This window comes from Excalfactoria chinensis, chromosome 1, assembly GCF_039878825.1.
Source record: "Excalfactoria chinensis isolate bCotChi1 chromosome 1, bCotChi1.hap2, whole genome shotgun sequence".
Classification (NCBI taxonomy): Eukaryota; Metazoa; Chordata; class Aves; order Galliformes; family Phasianidae; genus Excalfactoria; species Excalfactoria chinensis.
Genome location: NC_092825.1, coordinates 6,041,208 through 6,063,788, shown reverse-complemented (window position 1 = coordinate 6,063,788; position 22,581 = coordinate 6,041,208). Strand labels below are relative to the sequence as shown.

General features: G+C 43.2%; 1 protein-coding gene across 7 annotated transcripts; it reads right to left on the bottom strand.

The window, feature by feature from the left end:
* Positions 1 to 1,374: 1,374 nt before the first annotated feature.
* Positions 1,375 to 20,413, bottom strand: OPTN (optineurin). Of its 7 annotated transcripts, none has more exons than XM_072351252.1 (14): positions 20,228 to 20,413; positions 18,837 to 19,016; positions 17,074 to 17,276; positions 15,178 to 15,336; positions 13,705 to 13,778; positions 11,503 to 11,637; positions 10,348 to 10,429; positions 7,323 to 7,441; positions 6,291 to 6,440; positions 5,104 to 5,197; positions 4,310 to 4,468; positions 3,520 to 3,650; positions 2,574 to 2,653; positions 1,375 to 2,336 (listed from the first exon to the last, which is right to left on the bottom strand). In XM_072351252.1, exons 2-14 carry the CDS (start codon positions 19,000 to 19,002, stop codon positions 2,215 to 2,217), a joined length of 1,674 nt encoding a protein of 557 aa, XP_072207353.1. In that variant the 5' UTR covers positions 19,003 to 19,016; positions 20,228 to 20,413; the 3' UTR covers positions 1,375 to 2,214. The 7 variants fall into 7 exon arrangements, with proteins under 7 accessions (XP_072207353.1, XP_072207335.1, XP_072207326.1 ...); XM_072351234.1 differs by having other exon boundaries at positions 2,574 to 2,650; positions 20,228 to 20,364; XM_072351225.1 differs by having other exon boundaries at positions 11,503 to 11,634; positions 20,228 to 20,364.
* Between the last annotated feature and the right edge of the window lie 2,168 nt (positions 20,414 to 22,581).

Genomic DNA, 22,581 nt, shown 5'->3' with positions numbered 1-22,581 from the left:
AAAAAAAAAAGGCCCATAAATCCTGCCGACGTGAGGAACTAATTAAAAGTCGATAAGAGATTGCATCTTCTGGGAGTGCTTGTAATTGATGAAGAAGGGTGCAGCCGAGCCGACAAATATCTCCTCACAGTAGATTTCAGGCAGCTCTTGCATTAGCTGAAATTATGGATGAAGCTGTGTGGGAGCGTGAGCTATAGCTAACAGAGAGCAGGCATCCAGAGTTTGCAGCAGATAATTAGAACAATAGTGACAACCACAACAATAAAGACAAATCTTCGCTTTAATTATTAGGGCAATAAAGAGATGATTTTTTTCCTGCTATTGGTAGCTGAGAGTTCACTGACAGCATGAGAAACACTTGTCTTCACACACTAAAATAGAGTGAAGGAATATTTTCTTTGCCCCAAGGAACACCTACAGACGTGGTTTTTTTTTTCGTGTATATATTTTAAGAATATTAATCTGCTCAGAGTGAAATATAAATCTCACAGTATTTAGAGCTTTATTTGGAATGAATCGGCTCTGGACTATTTTCAGTGCCAGCTCTGAAGCAAAATAGCCGGTCGGTGAATTTTTTATTTCTAATTCCACTATTGATCTGTTCAGTGTTTTCTTCTCCTCCATCATCCGCAGGACAATTTGGAGAAGTGCTTATTTATTGAAGCAGGTTGACAGGGGAATTTGTCATGTACCGGTACAGAATATCTGCTGTAACAGTGCACATTCAGTTGTGCTATCCAGCATCCCTAAGGCTTTCTCCTATAGAGTCGTTCCATTCTTCTTAGCTCAAGATCACAAGATGACATAAGTTATATATATTGCTTTTACTGCACATGCATCTCCCTCACGGGTTGTGTCATCCTTTTAACTTTGGTCTGAACTTCAGAGTAACAGAAATGTATTGAAGCATTACGTGTTCACTTATAAAACATTTCTCCTCCCATATCTGAAAAGCTGTGTTAGCTGTTGCTGATAGCAGTGGACTTCATAACACAGCCTGACATCTTAAGAGTACCCTGCATTACCTTCCCTTGCAGCTGTCTGAAACTCAGGCCTGGTGGAATTTTCTATGAACCCTGTTGTGCCGGAACAGCCACCCCCAAACCAGAGCCCCTCTCTCTCTTCTGAGATAGCTCAGCTTCCATGACAAACACCATTGCTTATTGCAGTCGTATCATAAGCTTGTTTATATTTTGTTAAGAGTTGTGTATTTTCCTCCCTTGTGTAACAGTATGCCAAGAACTGTTATCTGTTGAGATCAAAAGTGAGGACAAGAACAGAACGAATGCACTATGGTTCTTTCTATACAAGCTTTCCAGCAGCAGCTATTAGCAACCCCCTTTCAGCATCCAAAATATTAAGAGGCATTGATAATTTTCTACTTACAATAGATTTATTCGGAGATTTGAAAATCCATGATACTCCTCTCTTTAAATGAGGTTACATCCATTTCAGCTTTCTCTGACACAATACTGTACAGCTTCAAATACATTTATTACAATCAAGAAGAATCGAGACAACACCTTAGAAATAAACAGTTTTATAAAACCCAGTGAGTTGGGTACACCAGGAGCTACATATACCAGACCTCAGTGATCTGCCTTAAACCTTATCTACGTCCAGCGAAAGCAAGAAGTTACGTAAGCCATCAAAAATATAACATCAGATTAGTATGGTCACAAGGGCAGCAACAAAACTGCCATCTGGAGAAAGAGGTGGGCTCATTTTAAATGCTCAACGACTACGACACACTCCATTTTACTGGAAGCTTCTCAAACAGCTGTTTAATATATTAGTTTCCTGATTAATAGTATCTATGAGAGATGAAGTATTTACAGGCTTACAGTAGTTGATGGGCATACATCTCATCTCCTTTTTAACTACAGCAATGCAGCCCAGTGCTGTGGGGTAGCTGTAAGAGCACATCAGGGGAACGTTCCTTCAAGATTTCATTGAAGCAGACACACAGGGAGTTTCTTAACGCATCCATGTTGTTAACCTGTAAGAATTTGTTTTCTAACTCATGATAAAACAAGTCCAGTGAGTACAGGGTAAGGTAGGAGGTTTTCTGTTTTCCCATTAAATAAATGAGAAAAACCTTGAAAATCCCCTTTTGCTGGATGTAGAACTGAACTTACTCAAGCAGAAAGAAAAAAAACAACAACTGTGTTTGGCAGGTGAAATTCCAGTAGATGAAGAACCAGAGGAGGTTATTCAATTAATGCAGTCCATAACATGAATCTGCAGCGTGTCCAGATCAGGCAGAATTTCTTCACATTTTGGACAGGAGTATACTGAGATATTCCGCTGCTCTGGCCATTCTTGACTACCAGTTCCTGCAAGCAGAGAAGATATGTGATTTCCTGTTACATTACTCACTTTTTTTCCCCACTCATTTTGTGTTATGGTTGAAAGAGAACCGACTTGCTCCTAAAAGCCAGAGAATCCCATTCTCTGCAGCTACCCAGCTGCCAGAATAGCCATAGAGGAGCTGGGGTGTCACTTACTGACAAGCAAAGGTGTTTTAAACACAGCTGGGCCTGGCCCTGTGAGCTGGAGACTGTTTACAGTACCTCTCTGGACAAGATGAGGTGAGCGCTCCCGATCTGGTGCCCTGGCTCCGTGGCGATTCTGCATCTCTGCCAAAGAGCTTCTGAGGAGAAATGGGACAGTTACTTAACAGTGCTCTGAAAACAAAATATGACTTAACAGAAGGTATGTTTCCTTTGCCTCCACAAAGCTAAAAGGATGCAAAGTAAGCCAGAAGATCTGCAAGTAACTCATGTTCTCATGCATTCAGTTCACAACTGCTGCTCTGAAACAGGACCTAGAAACACTGCTGCTCTACTGAGATACTGCAAGACTCCTGCTGAAATTAGGGTCAGACAACTGACATCAGCAGGATTTAGGTAGCTACACACTCATGAATCTGGAAGACACTCCTCTGGAAAGCTCCAAGGACTCTGAGCTACACAAGGCAAACTGTGACTGAAGCAGAAAAGCAAGTTATACAAGAGAACGGGCTCAGAGGACACTTAACAGGAAACATAAAGCTGATTCTTCAAATTCTGTGCACTCTTCCTGTACCCACACTTCCACAATGAGTGAAAGACACGTGGTTAATATATTTTTGTTTGGCCTTTTACAGCTAAGTGTGCTAAAATGGTGCAACTACAGGGTATTACAGTACTTGAAAATGCACATGCTCACTTATTACTGCTACTTGGAGAAGCAAAAGGCATGCCTGGCACACATGCAGCAAGCTTAGCTGCAGATTCACTGCTAAAACTGAGGCCACAACCCAAAGAAGCAGGGAGAATTTACCAGGTATGAATCATCCCCAGTGAAGTCTTGCTGAAGTATCCAAGAACCGACATGCCTCATGCTAAAATGCTTTTGAGATTCTCTTACATCTGCAAACTTGTTTGCCTTTTTAACTGAGATGCTACCAAGACATCATGCCAGCATGCAGGGGAACAAGACAAAACCAAAGGCAGCTCAGCTAAAGTCTGTTCTCACCGGCCAAGATCTTCAAGGTTTTGCTGCTCTTTTAGCAGGTATGCCAGCTGGACAGCCAGCTGCTCCTTCTCCTCATGGATCTTTTCTCTTGCTGCCCTCTCGGCATGGAAATCAGAACAATAAACCTCCATCTGATCAGAGAAATTAAATCATACTGAGAATTAGTAACTTAGACTGAACCAAGTCTATATACCATAATAATATGCTATGTCAAAGCCTGCATCTACTCAAACACTCCTATAGCACCTACACACTGCGAAGTGATATAATCTACACTCTGTAGAAAGTGAAGAAGCTTCTCCATTTAGACTTCAAGAATCTCATCTGGGACGGAACAATTGGTGCACAGAGGCTGAAGTGAGGTACAGAACAGCAGTGAGGAGGTGGCGCCCTGTGACGCAGACAAACCAGTGGCACTGATAGTGGAACCAGACCAAGATGCCTTTTCTTTTTTCCCCTCCTTTGTCTTAAATGCGAGGCAGACTCTTTTTAGAGTCATGCTTGAATAAAACAATCCCTAAAACATACACAGTAATTCTTAAGATGGTGATTTTAAATATAAAAATTATTATTTAACATCTACTCCCAACTTTTATTTGTTGTGCCAGGCTCCAGTGTAGGATATGGTACTTCAGGCCCTGCAAGGATCTGCAATGCAGGCTGACTAAGGGAATTATGCTTTGGAATCAAGGAAACAGAGAAACAATATTTCACACTGAGCCATTAAAAAGCTCCTTCTGGTTTCTGAATATTGGGTGAGCAAACCAGCCAGTTTCTGAAGGACTCATACCTGAGCACGGAGCACAGCCATGGTTTCAAGGTCCTCCTCTTGCTTAGCAATTAGCTGCTTCATTTCATCCATCTGGAGCTGCTTTGCAGCAAGGGCTTGTTCTGCCAGCAACACCTTTGCATTCAGTTCTTCCACCACAGCTTTATCCACTCTGTCAAGCTGCGAGGAAGAACGAAGACTGAACTCAGAATGTGACTCTGCTCTGAGTGGAAGTTTGCTACTTAATCCTCCTGCCCTTGGAAGAAAACTTTCATCTCCACAGTCAAAGCCCTAAGATAGCAATGTTGACCGATCTTTCAACTGAAAGATTACTTTTGTGCTTTCCAACTACACAGTATCAAGTCAAAATAGAGCTCCCAAATGAACACGGCAAAGGACGTTTCCCAAAATGATACAAAAGAATCTTGCACTTACACGGATCCTCGGTTAGGAACAGGAATTCACCGTGATAGCCATTCTATTTAGAATACTAAAATATGTAGAACTCTACCTTTCTACATTTACAAACTATGCTCCAGGAACACCTACGTGCATTTTCATATCACTGACTTCTAAGGACTGGACTTCATAATGCACTGCAGATTGAACCTTACCTAGAAAACACTGAAATCCAGGTAAGATTTTTGTAATTGACAGTGCAGGACCTGTTTCTCAGAGCAGTGCTGCCATGTTGCATGTTATGTTATGTGAAAGGATGCTAATTGTTTTGGGTCTAAATTTATTCCCACATACATTCTCACATCCCTTCCCACTCCTCCCTCATTCATTATGATTTCTTCTGTTGATGAGTTTACCTCTTTGGCTTTCATTTCACTGATTGTTTTCATTGCTTCAGTGACTTCAGGAAGGAGTTTGTTGTAAGCATCCTGCAAGCTACTGTATCTTGTCCTGTTTATGAAAAGAAGCAAATGTTTGGAACACTTAAATGTTCTCAGAAAGATCCGGTACCCTTTTTACCACCTTTCATTTTGCAAAGCTGTCCTCCTTGTCCCAGTTGAAGACTTCTTTCTCTCCTTCTAAAACCTCAGTTTCGTAAGGGCTTAAGAGTTAAAAATGTAGATACAAATCTAAATCTTTCAGACTTTAGAATAGATAACCCAGCTGTTTGCAGATGAATCTGCATTTCTGACGATAAAAAGCTGTGCTGTTTTTTCACCATCTCTCTTCCAAGGAGTTGTGTGCTGCTCCATTCCTAGGCTGAGTCCAAACACATGTCCTTACTGATAGCCTGCATGTCATATTAAAGAACCTGTCATCCAATAAGTTTATAATCAAGCTCACCAGTCTTGACTGAGAGACTTCAAATGATGGAGAATTTATCAAGAGAAGAACCAAACAAGGACTCTGAATGGAATGAGCAGCTTCTCCAGCAGCTGAAGACGGTGCCTTCAGACAGTTCCACCTCTCCATACAGCTCACACTGACATTTTAACACTCCTTACATGGACTGCTCATACAAGGGAGAGCTGTAGCAAACAGCCAGTCTTTTTATCTCAGTTTTACTTCATATTTAACTCTCCTAATTGCAAGGGTACCGTAGAGACCACTGACATCACTTTCCCATCACTGTTATCACTTGGCCTTACTCTCCAACCTGTGGTTGTGTTCACCCCCTGCTAGTCAAACTGACAAGCTGCTGTCCTTTTTCTGCTTCCTGTACTTGCATATCATGCCTGACTTTCATCTGCCTTTGGCTTTACAACAAAAGGAAGATACCAATCAGAGCTTACAGCTCCATTTTTTTCTCTGTGTTGTTCTCTAGACAAAAAGATAACACTTTGGGACTGGTGTGGAGACTTCAGATTCAAAGTGACATAGACAGACACAGAGATTTCTACTTCAGCCTCTATAAACATAACTTGGCTTCAAACAGGGTAGAACACAAAACTGGTATTTCAGATTCAAATTCCCTTTCGTCAGGCTCCCTTAATTTCCCTTTTTCACTAACAATACCCCACCACGATACACAACCAATACTCACTTCTCATCCTGTGTCTTGGCTTGTTCTAGCTTGACCTCTGCCTGCACGCTCTCTACCTGAAGCTCCAGCTTCTTGATGGTGTATATGAGCTGCTGCTTCTCCTCCAATTCCATTGCAGCAGCTGAGTTTACTCTTTCTAATGCTTGGCACCTGACAGAAGAAGGGGAAAAAAGAACACACTTGATCTGTTCCATTCAACTTTTCCCAATGGATTTTGCATAACAGGCATCACACAGAAAGAATCCTTAGGTGTTTCATTTGAAAGGCTTATTTTGATGAAGAAAAAGGAAAGACGAAAATATATCTACACCACTACCAGAAAATAAAGCTACTAAACAGAATGCGTTTTTTCTTACTATTATGAACCTCGAAGAGCTGAAATTTGACAGAAAACTAAGCAAGTAAATTGAAGCTCTCATTTCCAGTTTTAATGACCTACAGATTGGTCTTCAAAGGCACAGACAGCCTGTGTGAGAAGGTTTGCAACCAGGTCTCTTAGCTTCTTCAGCCAGGGCCAAAAAATGGAGTGATTATGTGAAAGAGAAAACAAGATCTGCCTTTATATCAATAAGCACTGAAACTCAAATATTAATCACAGAATCACAGAATGACCCAGGTTGGAAGGGACCTCAAGGACCATGAAGCTCAACCCCCCTGCCTGGCAAGGCCACCAAACTTTCATGTTTACTAGATCAGATTGCCCAGGGCCCCATCCAACCTGGCCTTGAACACCATCAACAATGTCCCTGGGCAGCCTGTTCCAGTACCTGACCACTCCCTTAGTAAAGAACTTCCCCTAATTAAAATGCCAAGCACTGGGTTTCTATTTGTAGAACTAGGTTGGCAGCTCAGATTTTATGACCATTACTGTACTTCTGTACTTTCATCTCCATTTAAAAAGAAGGAGCAATCTTTGGCAGCATTCCCATGAAACAGATACTTGATATTTGTAGAGCTATTTCCCAAGGTGGGAGCTGTCATTACAATATTCAACAGGTGTCACGGCACAACCGTTGTTCTTCTGAACCTTACTTTTCTTGAAGCTTCTTCTGAATCAGTTCTGCTTCTTTTAACTTCTCGTGGGCCTCTTGGAGCTCTTTAAAGAGGGCACAAATTTGTTTCTTCAGACTTTCCACTTCACTGCCAATCTTCTGGAAAAAAAAGAATAAGGAAAATTACACCTGGACAATTTAAGACAGGAAAATTGCAGGCTAACTAAACAGTTTCACCAGGAAGCACTATTCTTTTTCTAGGGAATACAGCGTGAGTCAGTCCGCACCATTACGCTCCCAGCTCAGCAGTAAGGCCCCTTCTGCTCAGCTTCACAATTACCAATTAGTCCTAAATGTGGCAGAACCACACTGTGACTTTACCACTTTCCTAAAATCTGGGTGACTCAAAGAGAACTCTATTTCTGTTGTTATGCAGGCGGGTAATACACGTACAAGGGAAACTGAAAGTAATGTCTCCTACTTTATTATGCTGGCCCACGACATCACAGGCAGACATTGCTGGTATGGCAATAGGGGCTGAACCTTCCCACCAATATCCTTTTGTATTACATTCTGTTGCCATGTGATCACAGAATGACTCAGGTTGGAAGGAACCTCAAGGATCATGAAGCTCCAACCCCTCTGCCACAGGCAGGGCCACCAACCTCCACATCTAATACTAGACCAGGCTGCCCAGAGCCCCATCCAACCTGGCCTTCAACACCTCCAGGGATGGGGCATCCACAACCTCTCTGGGCAGCCTGTTCCAGCACCTCACCACTCTCATAGTAAAGAACATCCCCCGTGACATCCAACCGAAATCTCCCCTCCTTCAACTTAAAACCATTTCCCCTTGTCCTGCTGTTATCTTCCCTTTCGAAGAGTTGACTCCTCTCCTGTTTATAGGCTCCATTTAGGTACTGAAAGGCTAATGGATGTCAGCAAAGGGCAGCGACAAAACAGAGTCTGATATGGAAGTGCATATGAAGCAAAGGTGTGTCACTGAATTCTTCCATGCAGAAAAAATTGCATCCATTGACATTCACTGACGCTCACTGAACACTTATGGAGTGGATGTGAGCACAGCGAGGCAGCGGGTGATGTTCCTGCAGAGGTGACAGTGGGTCACCTCCTCTGGTGCAGATTGTTAGCAGCATGGCACGCAGGCTCTTGTTCATCACTGTCAGAGCTAACAATGGTGATTGTTGAAAAATAGCATGTTGTAGCTGAGAATCTGCTCCATTAAATAGTGCTACCTTGCTCTTTGTAGCGGCTGGAGTTTCCATGGAAATAATTAGGAGGTTTGACTTTTAAAGTGACCCGCGTACATTGTTTCTTAGAGTTCCAGATTAAAAACATACAAGAAAAGCAGACAGCCAGTGATTATTGCCAGTCCTCCATGCATTTACAATCTGTCAAACATCTACCATTGGTAGCCTCTGTAGAAAGAGGTGTGACAGCAGACATAGAACAGAAACAGCAGTTTGCAAGTAGAGAAGGCAGACTAAAATACTGCACTGTTCCTCCTGCCATTTGCACCCTACACTGGTAATACCCCTTCCATTCTAGTCTCCTACTCCAAAGGGAGTATCATTACCATCCATTCATGAATCAATTTTTGCAAATCGAGAAGAAAAGATTTTTAGTAAAACTACCAGTTTTGTTGCGAGTCTGATTCTTTTGTTTAGGCTTTGGATGAAGACCAATGAAAGACCCAAAAGACAGGCCAAAAGCAGGAGGAGGAAAGAAACAGTAGCTGTGTGCCCCTCCAACCCAGCACACAGAGACACCTCAGGGTTTCAGTACTTCAAATACATCCCCACACTGTAGAAGAGGTGAATCTCCGACTCCTGCTGCTTTTAGTGTCTGGAGGTACATTTTGTAGCTGGAAGCACTTCAGTCTCATTATCTCATCCCTTCCAGTACTTGAAGGGATCTTAGGAACAGGAGGGAAACCAACTTCTCACACAGTCTGATAGTGATAGGACAAGGGGAATCTTTTTCAAAGGGCACAGGTCTCCAGCAGATCTCATATCGTATTTTCTAGCCCCACGTGGTACCTCAGATAACCCACAGTGCCTCACAGGCATTCTTACTTGCCGTTATTATGCAGCTGTACTGAACTAAAGGGGTCTCTACTGTCACAGAAACTTTCCAGGTTCTTTTCAGTGGCCCAGTGCCAGGACGAGAGGCAATAGGTACAAACTGGAGCACAAGAGGTTCCATCTAAACAGCAGGAAATACTTCACTGTGTGGGCGGTGGAACACTGGCACAGGTTGCTCAGGGAGGCTGTAGACTCTCCTCCTTTGAGGTTTTCAAAAGCCACCTGGACATGATCCTGGACATCCAGCTCTGGGTGTACCTGCTTGAGCAGGGGTTGGACCAGATGAACCCTGACCAGATGTCCCTTCCAACTTCATCCATACTGTACTTCTGTGATTTTTACATGCTTACCCCACATGGAGAAGCCTACAACTGCAGGCACATATATTTAGATAGCTGAATCTGGAGCTGAATTCCAAACCCAATACTCATTCAAAGCCTAAACTGAAACTAGCAGGCTAAGCTTGCCTGAATCTGTGTTGCAGTCCAAGATAGTTATGCTCTACCACTGTAATACATCTTACCAGGAAAAAAGTCATATCAGGTGCCACATGAGCTCCCCATACAGGGTCTGTGTTACAGAAGGCTGCCAGTAGCTTCTGATCTAAAAGTTGACCTAGCCAGCAGTGAGGAAATTCATTCAGTTCAGAAGACTCTGTGGTGATGTAAATGAAGGCATCTCCCTCTAAGTGGACAGGAACTGGACGGTGAAGCATACCTGCAGTTACACCACACTTCCCCTAATTCTCAGCCATCACTCTTATCCCTTTTTCATGGCTGGTGTAATTTGGAAGGAATCTCCTTTAAGATGTGGACTGGAGACTTTGAAATTCACTTCTGCAGCTCATGCAAGATATTTGCCCCTCGCTCCCTGTGTGCAAGTGGAAATCTAGACCCCAAAGTTATTGGCCTCAACAAGCTGCACACTGCTAAAACCCAGCTCAGGATGACAGGTACTCACAGCCTCTGAACTTTCCTCTTCCTGGTTAGTTTGTGTCCCGCTCTCCAGGCAGTTGTTTGTTACATTCTCCATCTTTGAAATTCTGGAAAACAGAAGAATCCAGTAACAATGGATTTGGCCAATATTTAGATTGTGACTGTTCAGGGATTTCACCCAAGTCCTCCTAACATCATAGCCATGAACCAGGGAAAAAAACAAAGTACCGACACGCAGGAACACTTGCATAGTCATGGCAACATCTAACACGGGACACCCAGCATGTATATTTAATTACAATGGATGTGCAGGTGCAGAGAAAGACAATGATTCAGTCCACTGTCATCAATCCCTGATACAGTCCAAAACTACTAAACCTCTGAAAATGTGTCTGTTCACTGAACCCAATGATTAATATTGCCTCTCTTTTCCTTTGATCTTTACAGAGGCTGAGATTTCTAAGAATCATTTGGCTATGGCTCATTACCTCTTCTAGGAAGACCACGCAGAAACAATTACTGTGACACTAACCTTTCATCATAAGTAATGTCCAGGATGTCTCTGCAAACTATAGATCTGGAACAGCTACTGCTTAGACAATCCTCCATGCCTGAGCAGTCTTGCTGATATACGTATGACTGAGCTCAAAAGGACACTTATGGAGATCTCACTGGATAAACTCTCTTAGGTAAGTCTGGAATTAAACTTCTTGGAAGCATTTCTAAGGAGTTTTTCCAAGCTCACATCCCTAAATGTTGCCTACCAGTACTACAAAGAGGGCTGTAATATCTGTTTCATACAAAGTGATTGGCTTAAGCCCCACATGTAGACAATTCATACAAAAGCAAATAATGAGAGAGGAATGAGCAGAAAGAACATTTTCAGCTAGTCCTCATTTTGTTTCACATCACCTGTGGAAAGTTCAGCGCCATGAGGCAACAGGTAATTTGTCTTGATCTGTGCTACGACAGGAAGTAATAAGACAGAGAAAGTCGTACTCACAGAATAGAATGTGGCTCATCTCTATCAGAGCTATGGCAAACATTATTGCTAGTGAGTGCTCAAGAAACTGCCCATCCAGTTCATACTGATAGTTCACCCTGATCAGGCCCAAAGTTGATAACTACAACAGACTTGAATGTGAACAGCTGAAAACTTAACAATGCACCTACTTCATACCTCTCTTTGTGATCCTGCAGCTCCTTCTCAAGTTGTTCCCTCCTCTGAGTTTCATTTCTAAGGCAACAGAGCAGCTGGCTCACAGTCAGCTCCTCAGATTCCAAATTCTTGGTCTCATCTGCAGATTTGCTCCTGCTTCAAACCAAACCACATGTAAGCAACAACTGTTATGATGTTAGTAGAGCACTCCCTTACCCCTAGTTTTTGGACAATTTCACACAGCTCTGAAAAATCAACAATCTGTATAAAGAGCTCATTCCCAAGAAGCATGACCTTCCTGCAACCTGCTGGCTTAAGTGCTTAAGCATGTAAACACAGCACTTGCTTTCTGCAGTGCTCAAACAGTCCCTTTTATCAAGCTGGGTGAACAACCTGGAATTTAAGAGAAGAAAATTAAAACAGTCAAGACAAAACAAAGCTTGGAGCATTTATTCTGACCTACTGTGCATCTCCTTCTGCTAAGTGCTACTATCTGGCCCCCAAACATTTTTTCCAATGAAACAGGCACCATTTCTTATCTCAGTTTCATTCCTTTCCAGGAAAGGAAGGCATGTTCCACCAAAGATGGGCACTGCAAATTGCTTCCTTTTTCAGAAGGAATTCCTTTGATACTTTGCCTCCGTCATATTCTGTAGCTCTTTGCAAACTGCACATGTTACCACAAAAACAAACCAAAACAATTACAAAACTCTGCAACACAAGGTCTCTTAATTTCCTGGTGATAGAGATATTGCATTCTGTTCCCTCCACCTTCATGTCCACCTGGACAGAAGGTCAAAATCCCCTAACTATATGATAAGATACACAGGTTAAACACACTGTACATCTCAGAAGCTCAGCTGGGAAAAGCATTTATATACAACTTTGTTTTTGTAATTCAGAGCAGAAACTAATGCATAGGCCTGCACGTACTCCTGTGAGCTACATACATTTGGTGAGCAAAATTCAATACCCCAAAGAGGGTGCTCAGCCAAGATATTTCAAGTAAATAACTTTTATCAGGGGATTTTTTGTGTACAGGTCTACAATTACAGAAATAAACCCACCCCGAGTGGATCACATTCCTCTGAAGCTGTTAACAGCACCACTCTAAGGTTTCAGTGCTGCACAGAGACACGTGGTGGTGACACAGGAAATAGAACAAGATATATATATACCCTTGTGTTTTTGCAGACAAGGCCCAGATACTCATCAAAAGGGAAGCAAATCCCACAGACAACATCTTATGATCAGAATGTTCTGACAGGCCACTGCTAATGACAATCTGAACGCTTGCAGCCTGGCCTATGGTCAGCATTCCTCTGTTACATCCCTGCCTACAGCTAATTTTTTTTCTTCAACCTCTTAACTTCATGCTGAGGGATGAGCTTTCTATGTCATTACATTAAAATGGGAGGATTAAAATCCTCTGCAATGAGGTAGGGGGTGACAGAGTTTAAGGGAAAAGATACAGAGCACAGCTTTCTGGCCTGCTATGCCCTCTGCATTTTCTATATCCCTCCTTTTCAAAAGCAAAGGCCACAAGGTGGTTAAGAGTGTTCAGTCACAACCATCTAGCTCTTAAATTGGGCAGCATCCAAAATGGAAAGTTTAATAGCGTCAGCTGTCCGTGTCCACGAGGTATAAAGGTTAAGTTAGGGGCAAGAAAGTCCCTTATGCCCTGGAGCTGATGTAAAGAGCAAATTTTGAGAAGTAACTGAAACAGAATGCTCACACCTTACGTCTAGTCACCTAAAAAATAACAACAGTGTCACTGCACTATCGGCCCACCCCACCATGATATACTAATGACAAACAAACTGAGCAAGAAGGGTTCAGGTTTGAACTCTGACTGTTATGAATATCATTATAATCCAGTAGAGGACAGATATTGTAATAGAGTTCAGAGCGACTGTATGTGTGGGAGCCTTTATCTTTCCTTTTTAGACTTCTTTAAAACCTGAAAAGTAGCAGCCAGTTGGCAAGTCAGTGCATACTGCGACCAGTTGTACATGCTGTCTTGTCAGTCAGTGAAAACAGGAAGGCAAAATGCCTGAGAGCTGGGGGGTGGGTCTTTCAAACATGGCAGGAAGGCAGAGCTTCTGCAACGGAGGGATGCAAGGCCTCAGAAAAACAGGACTGACACTGCTCAGTGAAAAAGCTTCCCTTACATTGGAAACATAACACAGTGCTGAGGTTTGAATCAGACAAAAGCCCACATACATGTAGACAGCGATGTTACTGGCCATTTCACTGCTGTTATCTTGATTTTCTTTTGCAGTTCTATTTACTTCTTCCTGAAAAAGAAAAAAAAAAAACAAACCCCAAAATATTAGTTTGGTACTTGAACTAAGCAGGGCAGTTTGAGTTACTTAAGAAAGAAAAACAGGAAAAACTACTATGGTGACAAATAAGAAACAAAACAAAACACCAAACTCCTGCAGATCACTTTCATGTTTGCAAATTCTTAACTTGCATATTTCACATGCCTTTCCCTGCATCTCTTCAGGACTGATTAAAGAATATGAACAAGATTAGGTCTTCCCTTTTATATCAACAAACCTCCTCAGCCATTCTCTCTTATAAGGATGACACAGCAACAACAACCAGCACTGCCAACAGGTGTTGAATATAGCTCCTCTTTCCCACTATAAAGCTCACTCTGTGATCTTCATAGTCCAAAGGAAGATCTTTCTTTGTAGCAGAAAAAGGAGAAGCATCCTGGCAGCTTTCCTGCAGTCTGAAATTTTCTCTAACAATCCCAACTAAATAGTAATTAAATCCTGTGATTTTCTTGTTGCACTTGTCCTTGCCAGAGAGGGACATGCTACTGTGGAGATAGCAGAGATCCTCATTTTCCTATTTTACATATTTCCTCTGAAGATTAATAACAGACAAGAACAATAGAAAAATAATATTCTTGTACCTTTAGGGAACACTCTACAGCTTTACACTTTGATTTGCTTGACTGCGCCTGTTTATTTCTACCACCAGAGAAAGGAGCCCCATTGCTCACAAGGGGAGTGGAGGGGCATGCTGAGCTCTGCTCTCTGGTGACAGTGATGGGGTCTGAGGGAATCACATGGAGCTGTGTCAGGGGTATGAAGAAATCGCTCTGCACCAGAGGGCAGTGGGCACAGCCCTGAGCTGCCCGACTTCAGGAAGTATTTGGACAGTGCTCACAGACATAGGGTTTGTATTTTAGGTGGTCCTGTGTGGATCCAGGAGTTGGTGTCTGATCCCTTCCAACTTGGAATATGATTCTATGGAAATGGAACTCTATGGAAATTTACTCTGACCATTAAAGTAATAAATTCTCTACTCCTTTATCACTACGTCTCGTAACATACAGGTGCCCCGTGTCAGTTAAGATCATGAAACGCTTCTTCCAGATTCACTGTGCCTGTATTTTGTGTCACTACTGTTGCTGGCAGAGTTTGCAATTCCTTCTCGAAGAGGCAAAAAACTAAATAATTGTTGTTGGTAGATTCCTGCTTAGTACTAAAGAAAGGCAAATCTTCACTGTAAAAACATCATCAGGTAAATAACCACACCATCATTTTAATCACACTCAGACCCAACTTTCTCATCAGTTAGCACGGCACAATAAGAAAACCCAGCTTGCAAAAAAGGAACAACTTGGGAACAAAGCTTCTGGCTGCATCTCGCCACATCCATTTTATTCCCTTTACTTACGTTCATCCCAATCTCCACAAAGGAGTCTTCCGCTGTGGCGTTGTTCAGCTTGACCTGCAGCTCTGAAATGATGGCTAACAGATCTGCCTTCTCAGCCTGAAGTCGCTGCACCTTGGACTTGAGCTGCTTTGCCTCCTTCTCAGGAGCTGCACAGCCCTCCTGGGATAAACAAAAACCTGCATTAACCAACTAAAATCGAACAGCAGCCAAGGAACGCAGAGCCTGAGCATAACAGTGGTGTTCCACTGCTCTTCTTCTCTTTTGAAGTTTGCCTGGAAAAATCCAGACAGATCTCTAAACTGCTTTGGTTGCATTTGTTTTTGTGCACTTGTTTCAAAATAAGCCCTCCTGTAAGGGAGGTTTTTCACTGAGGGACGCAACAGCGTATATCTGTGATTTCCTTTGAATGAAACACAGGTGCTACTTCACAGCACCAATGGACTATAATCCATCTCAGTGAACAGTAAAACACAGAGGTGAGAGAAATTAGACTAATTTTAGTTAGCCTAAGTTCAGATAAATATTTTTTCATGTTTAGAAATAATAGCAGTGAAAAAAAAAATGGAACTAAATTATGGCTAAAGCATTAAAGAGAGAAATTAACTGTGACTTAAATGACACTATCAGCCTGAGCATCATGATCAGAAATGAGAATGTTTCTGTCTTAATGACCATTAACACCAACTGGCTGAACTGCAAAGAATCAATGAAGAACCAAGGCTTATTTATGGAGCTCTTAGAGATAACTAACAGAGATTTATTTTTACTTGTCTGCACGTAGGATTGCTGAAGGAGATTGGATATCACTCCACCAATAACACACTTATCCAAAGTACAAGAAGCTCTAAAACAGGTATGGGCAGAACAAGTACCCCACTTTTCCTTAAAAACTATCCCAGCTTTATGAAATTCTGAACTTCCTTGACAATCCTGAAAAACAGCTGTTAGCCTGGTTTCCTAACAAAGTCATACTTGCACAAGCATGCTGTTCGTACATGACCTTTTCCCCCCCTTAATAACTTTTGCACCAATACAGATTTATATCCTGAAAGAATTCTTACAGAGTTCCATAAAACAAGCGCGCATGAGAGGAAACAACAGCCTATCAATGACCATGGAGAAAAAGGCTGACACAGTCATCCCTCAACAGGCAACAGAGAACCCATATGAGTACTCAAAGTACCATATACCAGGATTCATTGACTTAGCTCTACATGAAACTTGTTATTAAACATCTCTTCATGCGTGGGACACAAAGTAGGTTTTGTTCTACCAGACTTTGTCCATAGGTGTCTTTGGTACTATTGGCAAATTGATGCTAACTGGATATTAAGCACTCACACGCAACGTTAGAAACTTGTTCCAGAGCTAAAGGTAAGACAGGGGGAGAAAGCTCAGCCCGAAATGGAGCAGCTGAAGAACAAATGTACTCTGAACCTCAGTAAAAATGCATTCAGGATAGGTGAAAGATATAATAAAGCTTTTTTTTTTTTGGGGGGGGGGGGGGGGAGTTATATATCAGCTTGACTCTAGAAACACAAATATAAAAGCAGTCAATCTATGCTGAGAGAGATAATCTAAGAGGGAAAGGGAGGGATTACATCAACCCAACAGTAAACAGAATGAAAAGTTGGCAAAAAACGTTAACTATTTTTTTCTGATGTTGATAGTGTTAATGATTACTGTTAATTATTAAATAAATATTAATTATCTCACGTGTGGCATGATGTTATCTTACTGCACTTCAAGAAGACTTGCTTTATAAAAGAAGTCCTAGACTTCTCATTAGAGCATAAGGATAAAAAAGGAGGAATGCTAACAGAACTCCAGACCTCACCCTTAAAAGATCCTGACATTCAATTTTAATGCATGAGAACTGATCTTTCTCTTATTTACCATTTCAGCTCCTTCTTCTCTTTCCTTTAAGCTCTGAAGTTGTTGCTGCAGCTGCTCGTTTTCAGCGCACTTGGCTAACAAGCACTGCTTGGCTTCTTTAAACTTTGCCTCGTAAAACTCTCGTTCTTCCTTTTGCTTCTCTCGCCAGATAGAAAGCTCCTCGTAGCGGTCCTTCATTGCTTGGTTGTGCAACTTCATCGCTTCTAAATGACAGCCAGAGACAAGTACGTCATTGATTCACATCAGTACTCTGTCAATGAAACAGCAGATTTCCTCTACATCGAGCCCAGCTTTCTTCAGTATCAAAGGGATAAGCAGTAATCAGATATGAAATGCAAACCACTTTCTCGTATGTCTCGGTGAACTGAAATGAAACTCATTATAGCTCCTTAGCACCACAATAAATACCATTAAAACCACTGCTGAAATAACATGCTCACACTCTCTCTCTCCTTGAGTTACTCCTAAATCAAGAAGTACAAGCAAGAAGTACTGCCCACAAGAAGTACTGCCCACAAGAAGTACTCGTTATCTTGCACGTGTTACGTTCAGTCAACACAAACGAAACTAATGAACGAAGATTCTGAAACTACTGAGATTCAGAAGAGAAAGTGTATTTTCTAGTGGTAAATTAATGCAAGAAAACAGCTGCTATTAAATTGAAAGTCTCAAATATGTCCAACCATGACCTGCTTGAGTATTCAGTTAGGATTTGATTAAAAGCATTAACAAAAAGTGCCAAAAAGTCCTTCGCATAACCAAAACCAGTTTTGTAAGTAAAGGTAACTCTGGAGAGTGATTCTGCAAGGCACGAGTTACTGCAGCTGTGACTGTTGTCCTGGAACGTTATCTTATATGATACAGAGCCTTGTCACAGAGTACCAAGGGTGCTTCCTGAAGCAACGTTCCTGCCAGATAACCATAATACTCCGAGGCAGAGAACTCAGACCAGGTCCAGAAATGACTGAGGTGGAATTTGAACACCGGTTCAAAACAGCAGCACAGAAGACATGTGAATTCATGCTCTACTGCCATACAAAAAGTATAAACCTATTTTCTACATAGAAATTCCCCAAATCCCTTGGGTTTCACTCTAACCAATTAATAATAATAAAACATATCTGACATCTAAACTTTAAGGATTCAGAAACAAAGCTGTACTACCTAAAAGGCATTAATCATAATGTGTTTTCAGGGAAACCTATGAGTTTCTCCCAGACAGACTCAGCCATGGATGCTACTTTGCAGCACAGAAGGTGCTGCAACATCTAAGCTTTCAAAATGGTTACTACACGACAGCACAGGGCAGTCTGCTTCAATTCCCTTCTCTGTCTGTGAGAATACAGCTCCTTTCAGAGAGCATCCTAACCCAACAGTACAGTACCCACTCTGTCGTTGCAGCCATAGCAAGCTGTTAATCTGCAATGGGGAGACCCAACCATTCTAAGATACAAATCAAAGAATCTTTTCAAAGCTGATGATGGAAGAGCGTATTTTTGCTTTGCCTCCCAAAATACACAGTGCTATACTGTGATTGTGTATGTAGTTCTGAAGCTTAGCTCAGGGGGTGTTCTCCCCCCAGTCTTCCTTACCAATTCAGTGTGCTGTGCTCTGTCAAATAAGCCTTACCACCTGCAGAGTTGCTTATAGAGTGAATGGCAGTCAGATATAAGGGGTTAACCAGAAAGACCAAACAAACACAGAATTCATACTCGTAGGTCAAAAAGAGATTTAGACAGAAGAAGAAACTGATTCACATTCACCTTTTAACTCATTGTTCTCAGTAATAAGCTCTTTCATCTGCTGTACCATCTCTTCGGGTGTGTAGGTACTGAGGGTGGGGGGAGCCACGCTGTCCATTCCATTCTCCATTTTACTCCTGCAATGCTCTCCATTTTCAGCAGGACGGCTCTGCGGTTTGCTGGACATCTCTGCAGGGACCACTACGAGGTCAGCAAAGAACATTTTTTGCTAAGTAAATCACACGATCAGTAAGGTTGGATAAGACCAATGAGATCATCTAATCCAACAAACTGTCAACCCATCACCCACTAACCCACACCTCTTAAACTTCTTGAACACCTCCTGGTGCTTGAACACTCCAGCACCTCCCTGGGCAGCCTGTTCCAATGCATCACCACTCTTTCTGAGAAGAAATGTTCCTAATATCCAACCTGAACCTCCCCTGGTGCAACAGAAGGCCATTTCCTCGCATCCTATTGCTGTTACCCAGGAGCAGAGGCTGATTCCTCTTCACCACAACCTCCTCCAAGCAGCTGCAGTGATCAGCAAGGACTCCCCTGTGCCTCCACCTCTCCAGATGAACAACCCCAGTTCCCTCAGCTGCTCCCCGTAAGATTTGAGCCCCAGACCCCTCAATACTTCGTTGCCTTTCTCTGAACACACTCCAGGGCTTCTTGTGAGGATCCCAAAACTGAACACTACTGAGGTGAGGCATCACCAGTGCTGAGTACAGGGGGACAGAAAACACCACCACACTTAGGTTTTACCCAGACAAGCAAGCTGTACGTGTAGCCAGCACGCATACAGACCATCCAACCCCTCTGACCCCACTACACCAGACCACCCATAACACGTTAAGCCCTCAGAGGAGTGCATGGATTTGACTCCCAACCCACCTTTCAGACCCTCCCTCTGGGAATAACACACAAAAAGACCCTTTTGTTCCCTTCTCTCCGTCCCACGGCATTAGAACAGCGCAGGTGCTCCTCAGTCTCTCTCCAGCTACTTGGGGCACTCCCCAGCCTGGGCCGCACAGCTCGTTTCACCTCACGTTTTCGCTTTCCGTCCCTGTTTGCTCCCTCCCCATCCAACCCGGCTCCCGGGACGGGTTGTGCTGAGGCGGCCGCCCTGCCCCGTCCACACGGCCGCTTCCTCAAGCCCCGTCTCCCCCCAACCTGCGGGAATCCCTCGGGAGCCACAAAAAGACATTTCCCTCTCTCCCTTCCCCAGCGCGGCCCATCCTCCCCGCAGGCCCACCCCGGAGCCGCTGAGTCACCGCCTACGAGCAGCTCGAGCGGTGCGGCCCGCCCGGCTACCGGGCCTCTCCGTCACCGCCTCAGCCTCCACCGGAGGGGGCCGCGACCGCCGCTCCCCGCAGCTTTTCCCCATGCCGGCCCCTGGCAGCGCTCACCCCGCTCACGGTTCGCCCATGGCAGCGGCGGGCCCGGCTCAGCTGACCGCCGTCACACACCGCACCGCCCCGCCTCCTCCGCGGGGATTTCCCGAGCTCCGCGTTTCCGCCCCGACCCGGGTGCTGCTGTGTGCCAGGGCAGGGTTGTGTGAGGCCTTGGTCTGACCTGATGTTGTAGTGTATGACAGCCCTGCACGGGGCTTGGAATTGGGTCATCTTTACTTCCACTAAACCAGCCCGCTCAGTCCAGCCTGGCCTAGAACACCCCCGGGGATGGAGCACCCACAGCTCCTCTGGGCAGCTGTGCCAATGCCTCACTGCCCTCTGAGTAAAGAAACCTGCCTAACATCTAACCTAAATCTCCCCTCTTTTAGTTTAAAGTCATTACCCCTTGTCCTGTTGCTATACTCTACGATAAACAGTCTCCCTAATCTCACTTTGAGGACCCGTTTGGCACTGGAAGACTGCTCTAAGCCTACAAAGTCTTCTCAAGACTGAACAACCCCAGCTCTCTCAGCCTGTCTTCATAGGAGTGGTGCCTCAGTCCTTTATCATCCCATTTTAGCTAAAACGTCAGCTTTGCATGTGGAAAATATCAGTCCTTCATTAAATAACTGCCTGGCTTGAAAACATGTCCTTTCGATTTGAAAATGTTATCACATTGAAACTGTAAACTAACTTATGCTTAATGAAGGCACGCTCTTCTGTGGAGTGGTTTTTCCAGCTGTACTCCAAACCCTGCGGCCAGAACTTCACTTCCATTCATCCATGGAAACGCTCTTTGTATATTAGGAAATGTGAGATAAGTCAGCTTGGCTTAGTCTGAAAAGACAGAGGGTTGCGTTGAATTATTTTACATTACACCAGGCCTGGATGCTGTTTTTGCAGTTGTCCAGGAGCTGAACCCTGAGAATCTAACAAAGCAGGGATAAAGGCTTGAACTTGAGAAAGCTCAGAGAGGAAGAACATCTATATCCATCTCTGTGTGTATACAAAGAGTGCTGCAGTCTTATCTGTCTGTGTCTGTTTTATGTTATGTGGAACTCACTCTGTCTCTGACTCTCTTATGTTGGCTCAGCAGTTCCTGTCTTTCCAGTCTGTGTTGCCTTCTTGCTTCTGACTGGTGCTGTGGTAGCTGCTGGAAACTCCTGATTTTGGCCAGGATCCCATAGATACGGTACAGACAGCCCAAAGACTGACTGCTCTTTCAGTACACCATGAATATGCACTATATCAGTCTGGATTGCTTCCTCTGAATAGCTCGGGTTCCTAAAGAGCTTTATTTTATTCTATCTACAGAGGGTCTGTGGAAGGACCACTACCTTTGATTAACATCAGGGCTTCTTGCCAAAGTAAATGTTAGAGAGTTTGCTGTGCCTTCAGATTTGCTGATTAAGGTTCATTTCCAATTGGCAGGTAATTTGAAAACACCATGAAGATATGTTCTTTGCAGGCGTGTGGGGGAGAAGGGATGTTGTGAAGTGCATCCAACTTCTGTAGTCAGCAATACTGCATGATGGATGTCACCATAACCCAGAGAGAAGTGGGATAATGAAGTGCATTCTTTTATTACAAACAATTAAGGCCTACCATGACCTGGAGATGGCTCACAACCAACTGGTAAATTTCATGTTAAAAGGTATCAGACCTCACATGATGATCTATAGTAGAACAGCTACAAAGAACGTGAAATTCAAATCCTTGAACTGAATGTTTCTCTGCCATGAACAGATGGTGTGGGATATTCAGTCCTAGATCTCATGGATTACCAGTCCGGTATTGAACTCATTTCTATTAATGCTATTACTACCTTGAAAGAGAGAAATATCAAATGCTGAGGCCAGGGAGCCAAAACAGAAATAAAACTGTAGGAATAAATGACCAAAGGTCACGTTTTTAGCCTGACAAACCTGTCATGGGCAGGGATCCCTATAGGGTATGTGAAGCAAATGGTAATGACAAAGAATGTATCTAATTGATTGCTTCTGGCTCGTTCTGCGCAGTCGAATTCGCAGTGTGTTATGTACCTCTTTCCCTCCCACATACAGCTGAATGGATGACTCCTTTTATGACTGCAATTATAACACATCTCCATGCAATGACACAGAAGAGAAATAATAGTGCCTCCAGTGCAGCTTTTAGGTGATCTAATTCTGAGCTTGCTGGTATGTATAAAAATTGTAACGTCATGGTTTGATTGAAGTAAAACTGCCCCAAAAGACCCCATCTATTCTCAGTCCATCAGCAGCATCCATAAGGAATGTCCCATATGACGTCCTTCAAGCACAAGCAATAGGAAGCACGATAAAGTAATCTGACGGTTGGATGCCTTATAAGCATCCATTGGCTGATAA

Bases quoted from the DNA above. Each gene is read 5' to 3' on its own strand.
- OPTN (XM_072351252.1), bottom strand. From the start codon at position 19,002: ATGTCCAGCAAACCGCAGAGCCGTCCTGCTGAAAATGGAGAGCATTGC. The intron at 17,277-18,836 runs GTGAATGTGAAT...GCTGTCATTTAG, and splicing joins TGAGAACAATGAGTTAAAAG to AAGCGATGAAGTTGCACAAC. The intron at 10,430-11,502 runs GTATGAAGTAGG...TCTGTTTTCCAG, and splicing joins CTGCAGGATCACAAAGAGAG to AATTTCAAAGATGGAGAATG.